Consider the following 12,122-nt stretch of genomic DNA (forward strand, 5'->3'; position numbering starts at 1 on the left):
CACAAGTAAGCAGCAGTAGAAGGGATGTTGCTTTGTGTTACAGCCCTGAGACTGCAGCTGCTGCTTCAACACACAGCCAACAAGTTCTGCACAACCAAAGCATCCAATGTGCAGCATTTAGCAGCCATTAAGAAAATTCAAGATTAAATACAAAATATTAAAGGATTGATTTATTGAAACATTAATAAATAACACAGATAACACATGCCTACATTTATTTCAGTGGGAAGTTAACGGTTAAGTACCTTTGGGAATGTCTGTACCATCTCTAAAAGCTGGACACCTACACGTAACATGGTTATCAACTGGGAGAGGCACTCTGTGGTGCTTCATCCTGTCAGAAGACGTGCTGCTTTGGGGTTTACCAGTTTTGTGTGTTTTTTAAGTGACCTTCAAGCTAGAGCAGCCTTCCCATATAATAATTTCTGTTGTTTTTTTATTAAATCAATCACTCTGAGGACTTTAAGCTACAGGCACAATGGCTTCAGGTCACAGTAGAACTTCCCTTCCAGCATAAGATTTGTTCAAACCTGAGTTTTCAGTACATCTCATGCCAAAACTGACCTCTGGCAGATGAAACTTTGCGATCGCTACAGCAGTCTTCAAAGATATTCTGATCGTTTTATTTCAAAATTCAGCTTTACAAGAAAATCGGAAGGAGGAAAAATAACTCTTTAAAAAAAAAAAAAGATTAAAATTATAATTGCTCCTGTAAGACAAACATTTAATTCTGTGGTCTTTTTTCTTCTTTTTTTTTTTTTTTTCAGTATAGCTGTAAAAATGCTTTTCAAACTATAAAAAGATTTTCAGGAAGGACAGAAAATAGCTGTCCTCAAGACTGATTTGCAATATTTAGGGCGGGTGGAGAATGAAAGTGCATCAATAATATGGTGACGTTGCAGAAGATTCAAATCTTAAGCACAGGTTATGTGATGGCTTATTTCTTTATAGCAAATGAATGTCTTCATTTTCTGTCAACTTTAATTTTAGTGCACTTCTCTTTCCCAGAAATTTGGACAATTTAGTTACATATGCATTGATCTATCTCCATATGCACAATTCTAGCTGTATCTTGATTAATAAAATATCCCATTAAAGAAAAGACTTGGTACCAAAATTAGGTTAGAAGCTTTGTTTTGAAAGAAAGTAGAAGGATAAGAGAGGAAAATACCAGAACTAATATTTTTCCTAATGTGAGTGGGGAAGAGTGCACGACAGATGAGGGATAGATAAGATCTTTTTTAAATTTGACATAAACTGACAGAAGAAAACTTAAAATGCACAGAGCTTTGTAAAATCTCAGATATGTACTTACAGAACTGGCTTTCATCTCATTTTGAAGCACCTTGTGCCTCACCTATGTATTTCAGTTAAAACAAACTTGTCAACACAAATACAATTATCAAAATTAAAAATATAAGGTGCAGCCTTTTTAGATGGATCCCTTGCTTTAGATGGATCACACGACTTGCAAACTTGTGTTTGACAATCCCGCTGTTACTAACAGCTCCAATTTCCAAGACAGATACCAATTCAAAAGTCTCCTTTACAATCTTACAGGATAACTGAAGCATCCCACTTCATTTCTGATTAATTTACAAGGAAATTCATCTCACACTGGTTTAGCAGCAAAAATAACCAGTTGAATTCCTAAGAGCTATATTGTATTTTCCAACAGCTTACAAGGTATTGAATTCATACTTCATTAGTGCTTTCATCTCAGTATGTAAACCTGTGGAAAGACAGGTAAGGATATTTTGATTGTAACATTATTTCTATATTGAAGTGACAGCTTTACATATTATTAACTTATTCTTTTACAAAGATATTTTCTCCATTATCTGACATCAGCAAGACTAGTAATTACTAAAGGCCCATCCACAAGCAAGTTCCAAAATAATTAATGTTCATGTGGTTTTAAGGATGGAGTTACTGAATTTATTCATAACCTAGGAGCAGCGAATTGTTCAAGTATCAATAATGTTAGTTCTTAAATGTTCAGCTCAAAGGTAGTACAAATATTACTATAACAGAAGGAACATCATCCCAGATCCTGAGGTTCTGTAAGAATTCAGAATTCCTTCGCTTTCCAGGGCCATCTTCTCCTAGCAGTCTTTAAGCAAAGTCATCAATTCTCAGTTCTGTTTTCTAGAAGAAGAAACAAGTACGTTAATGTAACATCAGGAGAGGATTTTTCCTTTACCTAAATATATAAATCAATTAAGGTTACATGCGAATGATTACCAGTGAATGCACCACTGCTTCAAAATACCTGGAAATTTGCCTTCTTGAGTTACAGAACAATCTGCAAGGTGACAGAACTAGCACCACTTACACCAAGGTGTACAAAATAACACTGAGGATTCTCACCTCAATTACTGTTGCCTCCTACAGTACAGAACATGAGAAGAGTTTGTGGTAAAGGAAGATAATAGTGCCTGACCACATCAGTGGTTTGAAATTCTGAGCTGTTTTCCAGTGGCTCCAGAAAACATGCCATCAGAATGTTCTAAAATCATGAGCTGAAGCTAAAAACTTCAGTCATTATTAAAAATGTACTGCTATTTCTGATCTGCTTTTGGAGCGCTTAGGAGTCGGGTTTTCTTTGGTGAGGGCTACGGATGCAAGTACCCAGATTTTCAGCATTAAGTCCCCACAAGGAGTCAGACAGGGTACGAGGCAGGGTTAGGAGCCAGGTTAACACTTTACAAGAGTGCTGAGAGTGAGCTGAGCTACCCCAACCCAGGGGCATGAGGTAGACACAAAGCTCGTGCAGGCTGGGGAAGGCCTCCTCACCACCCCTTCCGTGGAAACTCCTCTGCTACAGGCAGAGATGTCAGCAGCCACGGCTCCAAGCTCAACACTGCGTTACCTCACCAGGTAGCAGACTCCTGTTTCTGCTCCAGGACGGTGTGTGTATTGTAAAACCCAACGAACACAGACAGGGGCAATGCGTGCACAGCTATTGCCTAAAAGCTTACACACCTTCACAGTACAGGCTGAAACTGGCAATGGGACAACAGAGAAGGCATCTTGTTTCGCAATTCCATTTTATCTCTGAGCGAACTGATCACCTTCTGCCAATGGCTACAGGAGATGAAACTCCAAATGGAAAGGTGATGCAGAAACAGTCTGTAAATTCTGGCTACAGGGAAATTTCTTCAGGAGCAAAGAGGAAGGCTGAAGAACACAAATGTTAGTTGTTTCTGTTCCTGAGATTCATGGATTGTATTAAGATGAGATGAACAAGTGAACAAAACAAGGACTGCCTGGGTCTTTCAGAGATACTACTGGTAGTAGCCTGTAGTACGAGTGCTGGTGTCCAGAACTCAAATTTTGATGAACTGTAAAGCATTCAGGGAAGAGCCACAAGAACCACCTCAGGTTTGGAAAACAACTTCAAAATGAGATTCTAGTTGCTCCACCCATTTAGTGAAAGAAGAATTAAAATGTAGCCTGGTTATAGCAATAAAGTACCCACGGCCTCTTTGTCAAGTAGGTAAAGATCTAGAAAGATCCAATGGATGAAAGCTGAAGTTAGACAAATCCAAACGAAAAATCACGTACCATTTGTTTATTCATTTCAGCTCTGAATCACATACAGCAATGTCTTAGAAAATCTGGTGGAATGTTTTTCTAAGAAATGAATTCTGACTGACCCTGTGAACTGACTCAGCTTGCAATTCGTGCTGCAGAGGTCGGTCAGAAGAGATGATCAAAAAAGGCTTACAGGAACTGCATATTTTATTTTTAAAAAGGGAAAAATGAAAGACAACACATCTCTTCTAAAGCTGTTAGCTAAGCATTAAAGTTCACAGGAACATCACTTAAGATCCTACAAACAACTGTATTGATTTTAATGAAATTTTCCTTGCTGCTGAAATTGAAATCTCCATTTACCAGTGCAGAGGACAAGAAAATGTACAGAACTGCCTAAAAGCCTTAATAGTGAAACCTCTGGGATTGTGAGAAAATGCAAATAACATCCCTGTTACCAATGGCAGCTGTGAGACAGGGTACGTCCTGGCAGAGCTGGCAGCCTGAAGCCCTTGTGGGCATTCTATTATTTACCATCCAATGGGCTGGCCTTAGAGGGTGGTGATCAGTGGCTGCTTAAATCAGTCCTGTTTAACATCTTCGTTTATGCGCTGGATGATGGGGCACAGTGTACCCTCAGCAAGTTTGCAGATGACACAAAACTGGCTGATGTGCCAGAGGGTCGTGCTGCTATCCGGAGGGACCTGGACAAGTATCTCCTGGCTGGAGGACTGGGCGGACAGGAACCTCGTGATGCTCATGAAAAAGTGCAAAGTCCTGCACGTGGGGAGGAACAGCCCCAGTCACCAGGAAATGCTGGGGGCCACCCAGCTGGAAAGCAGCTTCGAGGAGAAGGTGGCCACCACGTTGGACAAGAATCAGCAACGTGCCCTTCAAGCAGAGAAGGCCGTTGTTGTCCTGGGCTGCGTTAGGAGGAATGTTGCCAGCAGGTTGAAGGGAGGTGATCCTTCCCCTCTACTTCGCCCTGCCATGGTAAGGCATGGACATACAGGAGAGAGTCCAACAGAGGGCTACAAAGATGATGAAGGGACTGGAGGAAAGGCTGAGGGAGCTGGGACTGTCAGCCTAGAGAAGAGAAGGCTCGGGGCAGATCTCATCAGTGTGTATAAATATCTGAAGGGAGGGTGCAAAGACGACAGAGCCAGGCTCTTTTTAGTGGTGCCCAGTGCCAGGACAAGAGGCAAGGGGCACAAACTGAACCAGAGGAGGGTTCCATCCAAACACCAGGATACACTTTTCACTGTCAGGGTGACCAAGCACTTGGTTGTCCAGAGGGTGTGGAGCCTCCCTCCTTGGAAATACTCAGAAGCAGTCTAGACACAGTCCTGCTCAAGGTGCTCTAGGTGGCCCTGCTTGAGCAGGGTTTGGACCAGATGATCTCCAGAGGTCTCTCCCAACCTCAACCATTCTCTGACTCTGTGATTTACCATACAAGAGAAAACAATAGCATGAAAACTAATCATTAAAAAGCTACAATTTAATTCTAGTGATATCTACACATATGCAGACTCTTTGCAGATTGACAGAAGAAAAAACTTGAAAGTAAAAGGTAAGAGCACCCAAAGTTGAAGTGAGGTGTGAGGTTTAAGTATATAGCAACTCAACAACTTCACTTGTTATTCTGATGCTTAAAAAGTTGAGAAACAGTTAAGATGAGAGTGCAACTGTTCTTCAGCTGAAGGAAGTGAAATGAGACATTAGAAAAATACCAGGGCAAGTTGCTTGTAAATGTTAAATAACAGGTGACAGATGAGACTCTGTAACATATTTGACATAGTTTTCGCATGGCACAAGGGGACTAGAGAGTCTAGGCAAGCAGTGAAAATGGCTCAGGAAGATATTGGAAGTGAGAGGGTCAAAGAGAGTCATGGAGATAACCTCCATGTTATCCAGCCATAACTTCTCATGTGTCCTCACTGAAATCATTTATTCTGCACCACACTTCATGGATTTAACCTAAGGTGCCTTTACTGAGCAATACCACGTTGAGTCAAATTAACCAATACTTACACTGGGAAGTTGTCAAGGAGAACAAAACTATACACATCTCTTCCTAGAAGTCCCAGCTAACACAAGGCACTCCTACTGGCTTCCAGCATTTCTTACTGAGCATTTCTCTTGGGTTTGTGGGACTAAGACACACACCTTCCTATGATCACCATACCAAGGACTCAATGGTACCACCTGTTTTAGCCTTCTGTCTTCATAGCTATCAGTCACTGACACACAGAATGGAACATTAAGCAAGATGTCCTGAAGCAAAGAACTCAGGCAAACAGGATTTATCAAAGCAATGACCATCTGGCTCCCCGTTTTGATACCAACCTCACGTTTCAGATATACTGTCACAGACACAGTGCAGGCATACCCTTGCATTACTCTTACGCCTGAAGGCAGTTTTTATGTCCTATCTAAATAGCACGATACACTTCATATTGGTCATCAATAGATGAAATAAAGTGTATATGACCCACTGAATGCACATCTTTACCTTCTCTTTCTTTGAAGATATACATGCACCAACCACTGGGCAATAAATGGCCATACAACTGCAAAAGCTAAAATACCAGGAGAAATTTCAAAGGGCCACCATGATGGTTTCTACGGAAAACAGAAGAAATTCCAGTCAGCAATCTGCATGCACATACAGAATACCACAAGTGTATTTCACCAATGCTTCAAATGCTATAATATCAAGGTAGAAAAAATTGGTAAGATCAGAAAAAAAGATCCACCGAGCAAATAATCTTTTCAGACAGATTATTTTTTATCCCCTAGTCAAGGAAAAGACTACATGAAAAGCACATACTAAGAAAGCTAGATGAAAAATATTCATCTCATCTTTTCTCACCATTCACACTCTTCTTTTTACAAAACAGAAACAAATGGTGTTTTACCTTAACAGAGGAATCAGGCTGATAATTTGACTGCAGCGTTGCAGATCTTGCCTTTAAATACAAACAGGGAGTGGTGGTAAGTGCCAAAAAGAAAAGTGCAATTGTAATATTTCTGCTTCACAAAGCGAGAATATTTAGTTCTTCATCGTGTAAAGGCTTTGCAGCCTGTCTATACGACAGTTTGAGGAACAGTCCTTAATGCCAACAATCCTATCCTGAGAAAGGAAGCTTTCCCTTAACTTTGTTAAAGAGTAGAACCTCCCCCAGTGCAACCCACCTTTCCCCACTTAGTTTCCAACTTAAACTCTCATGCTTCCATTACACTTTATAACATTTTTATCACAGTTCTGAGTGTTAAAATATGAGTCAGTCTCACTGACTGAACCTCTCTCTACAGCTTTGCAAAGCTCCCCTGCCCAAGTTGTTATCACAGCTTCCTCATCTCTGGTCCAGTCCCAGCAGTTACAGCCCAGAGGTGAAATCCCAGCAGCCTGATTTGCGTAATTCTTTACACTGGTCTGTATAAAGACAAAAACCATTCTTTCAGCGTGCCCTGAGCTATAGGTACAGGCATGTCTAACAGTATAAGGAAAGCGAATAATCTTATAGGCAATACAGAGAATGAGAAATACCAGAAATGTTTCAAGCCTTTCCCCACATGCTACTGTGGTGCTTTCACAGAAACAAGTCAGCTTTCTAGGTCTTTCTTAATGAATTTGAGTGTGAACCAGAAGGTTCTTGACCCTGTTTCTACTCAGAAAGGGATAGCAATCGCAGCATGAACTGCTGGGGAAAAATCTTTTACTGTTTCTTCATATATTGCTTTGGTCCAAAAAAAAAAAATGAGATCTGTATCCAGACATCAGATCCTTGAAGAGCTGTGAGGGAGCTGAGTCATCGTTTTAATAAATCCTTTCTCCCTGGCTACCTTACATTTGGAGTATGTGCATCCCATAGGATACTGCTCGCACAACTCTCCGGTTCTCAGGTAGCTCAAAATATTATCAGCAAGCCAAAGAAAAACAAGTATTTTTGATTGCTGAATCAATTATATTCTCAGCACATTCTATCCTCCCACTTATATTATTATGTGCACCACTATTTCAATTGAAAAAAAAAAAAAAAGAAACACTACATCAACAAATATCTAGACTTGCTTAAAACTTCTTTTGCCTATCTTGTACACATGACTCCAAGAAAGTTGGATTACTTTGCAGGGAAAGAATGCTATGAAAAATCAGTCTGCTAACTGAATAATGGACTCAGAAGTTGTTCTGCCTGCAAATATTTACCATTCTGGAAAATTAAGATAATGTCACTTGCTCTGAAAATTCTTTGAGATCTCCTGACAAAGACATATGGGATCGTGCATTACTAACATTAACCATGATCTATATACTGACTGCATAACTTGTATTGATAACTACAGCTGAGATTAGTCAGATAACAGAAATCAGTCAAGTAATATATGGTCAATTTCTAAGTTAAAATGCATGCTTTTGTTCACAGGTTCAGGAGTCCTGAGTTGTGCTCCTGAGAGTAGGTACCAGTAACAAATTTTAGGTTGAAACAAACTACATAATATAATTGTAATTTCTTTACAGTTTAAGAAAATATTGTTTGACATTTTAATCTGAAAATACATTAATGAAGTGTAATCAAAGATCTTCAGTGAATACCTGCGATGCTGTAACCGCCTCCAGCATGTGCAGCCTCTGAAGGACGTTCTGCATGTCTTCCTGCAGGCGCATCAGCACTACCGCGATCTGTTCATTGAGGCTACCCCGGGGTCCTCTGTCTGATCCCCAGCGCTCTCCATCCCCTCCGCTACCCATCTGTCCACCTTGCGAACCGTCGCCTAGCGGCTGAAGTCTGTGCCCTACATTGAGAGAGAAAAAAAACAGATAGATAAATCACAGAATGGGCTACCACCTCTTTGAAATGTTTTTTTGAATGGTTGCTTAATTTTCTTCCACCCTGAGTTCAAAAGCACTGGGAGGTTACTGCAATATCATTGGAGAGGTTTCCGTACAGCCTTAGTATAACAGCATCATTCATTCAACAGCATAAACATTTAGCAAAAAACTATTAAGTCACATCCTGTCAAGAAAAAAAGAAAAAATCTGAAAAGAAAATGAGATCTGCTTTATTATGTTTTAAGTCTGGGGCAGTCTCCAGTTGGAATACAAAGAACACTGAAACAGAGTGATGAGAAAAGACAATTGCTTGAAAACTACTACGCTCCTTTAGCTACATACAGCTAACCTAATGTGTTGCTGCTTGCTTGTAGCAGAAGTCCGTCAAACAACAAAAGAGAGAAGGGGAGAGAATTAAACTGATCCTATACTATGTTCTTGTTAAGTCCTATAGCATATTCTTCATAATAGTTTTCAAAATAAATGCTATCGTCATTTTTTCTTTTTAATTTTGGCATCTGACCACATATAGGTGAATAGAATACTTACTAAGCATCGTTAAGTTTTAAGAATCATAACATGGTATCAGAATAAATCAAACGTGTGGATAACACTCCACTCACACAGAAAACAATGCCTCATTGATACCTTTCCACGACGCTCCCTGGTTTCAAATGAGACATCATAGAGGTATAAATATATATGCATTTAAATATATATATATAACTTGCAAATCAACTCTTCTCATGCATAGCTGGGTTTTGAAGACTTCACTTTTAAGAAGGACAGGTGTCGTGAAGAGCAGCTCGATTTCAAGGTAAGCCAAAACAGAAGCAGCCAATAGGCTTATTCAAGATCTCCATAACACAATAAAATCCTTTTTTTAAAGCTTATTATGAATGCAATAAATACTTTGAACACAAAACTGATTGCTACCCAATGGAGTTAGGATTTCTATATCTATTTTTACCACAAACGACAGAGGCACTGTATAGTATGACTGTCTCACTGGATAATGTTGACCAGTGCGAAGGCAGCCCCGACATCAGCGAGGAGAACGAGTAGGAAAAACAAAAGCTGTGTGCACAGTACCTCTCCCTCTTCTGACACCATAGAAATCTGCTTTTTCTCCACTTTTCTTCTCTTTGTGAGGGCCCCCATTAGTGGCTTGGCCATCTTCTCCTCCACACTTGACTTCACCTTCTTCTTGAACTGCTCCTTCTACATTATTTCCAAGCTGGAGATTCCCAGAAGTCATGCAAGCACGCCTTGGAAAATCCGTATTTTCTAACAGAAGACTGTGATCTACACCCAAGAAATGGGATGAACGCTTCAAAGATCCTTTAGTTGATGTGATGATCTCCAGGGGCTACAAATTAACATTAGCAAGTAATTAAATTCTGTAAAATATAACAGTTTACTAATAAAGAGACAATCTCTCTTCTTTCTCTTTAAGAAAATAGTTTGCTCTGCATTAAGGCTTTTAACAGGAGCAGTTGTTTTGCTATAGGATATGCTTACATTGTCTAAATGTCCTTTTCAGATTGAAAAGGTTAGATATTCATTTGAGGCAAATATTCTCAAAACAGTGATAACACTTGGAATTATTTTAGACATTTTCAATGTACAGTAATTCTCAGTAGTCACTAAAATCAAACCTTCAGAAGACCTCAGAATGTTCCATTTTCCCTTGAGGCCTTGCCTCCGAGACACTGAAGAGATATCCTAACTCAGACTGGTGAGCCATGCTGCCAGAGTCACACATTATTAGCAACGTTGAGCTGGCAGGGTTTACACTTACTGCAAAGAAATCACAGCGTTTGTTATGAACCTGTTCAAAACTGCTTGACTACACCCTGTCCTTTTCACAAAAAAAAAAAAAAAAAAAAAAAAACTCTATCAACTTTCTTCCTCAAAATCTGTAGTACTGCAGAAAAATATTAAAAACAGATGAAACAAATTGATCAGGTCATAATTACATGTTCTGCAACAGGACTGTCTTAAGGTGGTACAAGCACCCCTTGTTCAGTGACAGGACAAGCATTAGCACAACTACATGTTAAAGCAGACTGGGGACTTCAGCTAGCTGAAAAATAACTCCATGAAAAAGCCAAAATAGCAAAAAGGAGGGGAAAAGAAACTGCTGCCAAAATCCTGTTTGTCAAGTCGCAGTTCATAAACTTGTATCGTCAGAACTGAAGACACTGTTTGCTACATCTTTTGCAATAAAAATCTGTATTCATTTTTTTTCAGTGAACCTTTTTTTTTTAGTTTGAATTACTCCATCTGTAGTTCTATATTTATTTACGTCTACCTGACCATTTGTTAATTTGTTCGCAACTAGAACTTTTCTCATTCAAGTTGGGAAATTCTGACACATACCCATCCTCCTCAATTAGAGAGTCTCTAACAAGCTCAAACAACACACAAGACAATTGGGAAATCATCTACATAGATGACAGCTTGCAGCACTTCTACCAAATCACCCTTTCCCAATATGCTTTGTTGCTGGGTAAAATTTTGATTTGCTTAAAGGAACTCTCTAGATGCTCAGGAAACAGATGGGTAAGAAAATGATGCAATATTACAGTGCTTGCAGGTCTTTCTGATCCCACATATCTCTCCCCAGAACTAGCAAACTAAGTATATGAGCACAGTCTACAAAGTCCATGCTTAAACTGGATCTATAAAGGTGGTCCAAGTCAGTAATCTTTGGTCTTCATCTAAGACCACAGTTAATACAATGAACAGTTCAGTGAAAACTAAGCCAGTGCAGTGCTTAGGCTTATTCTTTACTTATTCTAAGAAACAAATGCAGGATTTATCAGGCCGGAAAAAAGAGACCAAAAACCCCCCACAATTACAAAGGTACTTCCTGGTTCTGAAGGACAGTGGGATTCCGATCCCTACATATGAGACACAAAATTCATCACGCAACCCCTTATCTCTTTGTACTGCTGTTTTTGACAGTTATTTGTTTGAACTACTGTTTTTATTACCTTCCCCTCATAAAAATTATCTGAGGGAAACAATTCTGAAGCTTTTAATCAGTAGTAACCACGTTGTAAAAGATTAACAAAAACAACAAAAAAATGAGAGTCCAAATAGGAGAAAAGTACATGTGAGTTATTTCATTCACCTCTGTATATGTCCAGGTTCACCTGACAGCTAGAAACCTACTTTAAAATATCCCTACCAGCTTCAAAATACGCCTAGGGATACTAAGCCCTTACCTCTTCTAGTCCAAGTTGTTCCATAGAGTCACAATAAACTTCACTGTCGGAATCGCTGGTTAAGTGCTGAGTTCCTGAGACCTCTTCAGTATTCTCCTCATTTCCACCTGTATGTAAAGGAGGTAAGCACACTTGCTTTGTAAACGTGAGCCAATCCTGGCAAAGAGTAAAGCAATGAGTTATGATGTCTAGGCAAACTTCAACTCATTCCTCTTTCATTTGCTTTTGTCATCCTAAAGTCAGATTAAGAATAAGGATGTTACATTAATATAGGAATTATACAAAACTTTTGTAATGGGAAAACCAAACATCATACTGGTATTTCTATGTTATAAGATGAAAATGTTAACTTTAGTTTGGTCACTCTACTTTCCTTCCTAATCTCAATATAAAGCAGTTTTGCCCAAAGTTATCAATTGGTTTTAGAGCGATAGATTCACACATCAGTTTCAACTGGCATTTATAATATGCTCAGCCTTTGGGAATGACAAATACAGTTATTAGGGATTTGCATTTCA

The 12,122-nt window shown here is 39.3% G+C and overlaps 1 protein-coding gene across 3 annotated transcripts in view; it reads right to left on the bottom strand.

The window, feature by feature from the left end:
* Positions 1–736: 736 nt before the first annotated feature.
* The window catches only part of ACBD5 (acyl-CoA binding domain containing 5), a 29,530-nt gene continuing 18,144 nt past the window's right edge, over positions 737–12,122 (bottom strand). For 2 of the 3 annotated variants that reach the window (XM_035317194.1, XM_035317195.1), the window contains 6 exons: positions 11,605–11,711; positions 9,464–9,740; positions 8,135–8,334; positions 6,456–6,506; positions 6,050–6,159; positions 737–2,148 (listed from right to left, as the gene is read on the bottom strand). In XM_035317194.1, coding sequence (XP_035173085.1) covers positions 2,136–2,148; positions 6,050–6,159; positions 6,456–6,506; positions 8,135–8,334; positions 9,464–9,740; positions 11,605–11,711 — 758 coding nt within the window. In that variant the 3' untranslated portion in view covers positions 737–2,135. The remainder of the gene's footprint in view (positions 2,149–6,049; positions 6,160–6,455; positions 6,507–8,134; positions 8,335–9,463; positions 9,741–11,604; positions 11,712–12,122) is intronic. The other variant, XM_035317196.1, reaches the window with a different exon arrangement.

This window comes from Oxyura jamaicensis, chromosome 2 (assembly GCF_011077185.1).
Source record: "Oxyura jamaicensis isolate SHBP4307 breed ruddy duck chromosome 2, BPBGC_Ojam_1.0, whole genome shotgun sequence".
Taxonomy (NCBI): Eukaryota; Metazoa; Chordata; class Aves; order Anseriformes; family Anatidae; genus Oxyura; species Oxyura jamaicensis.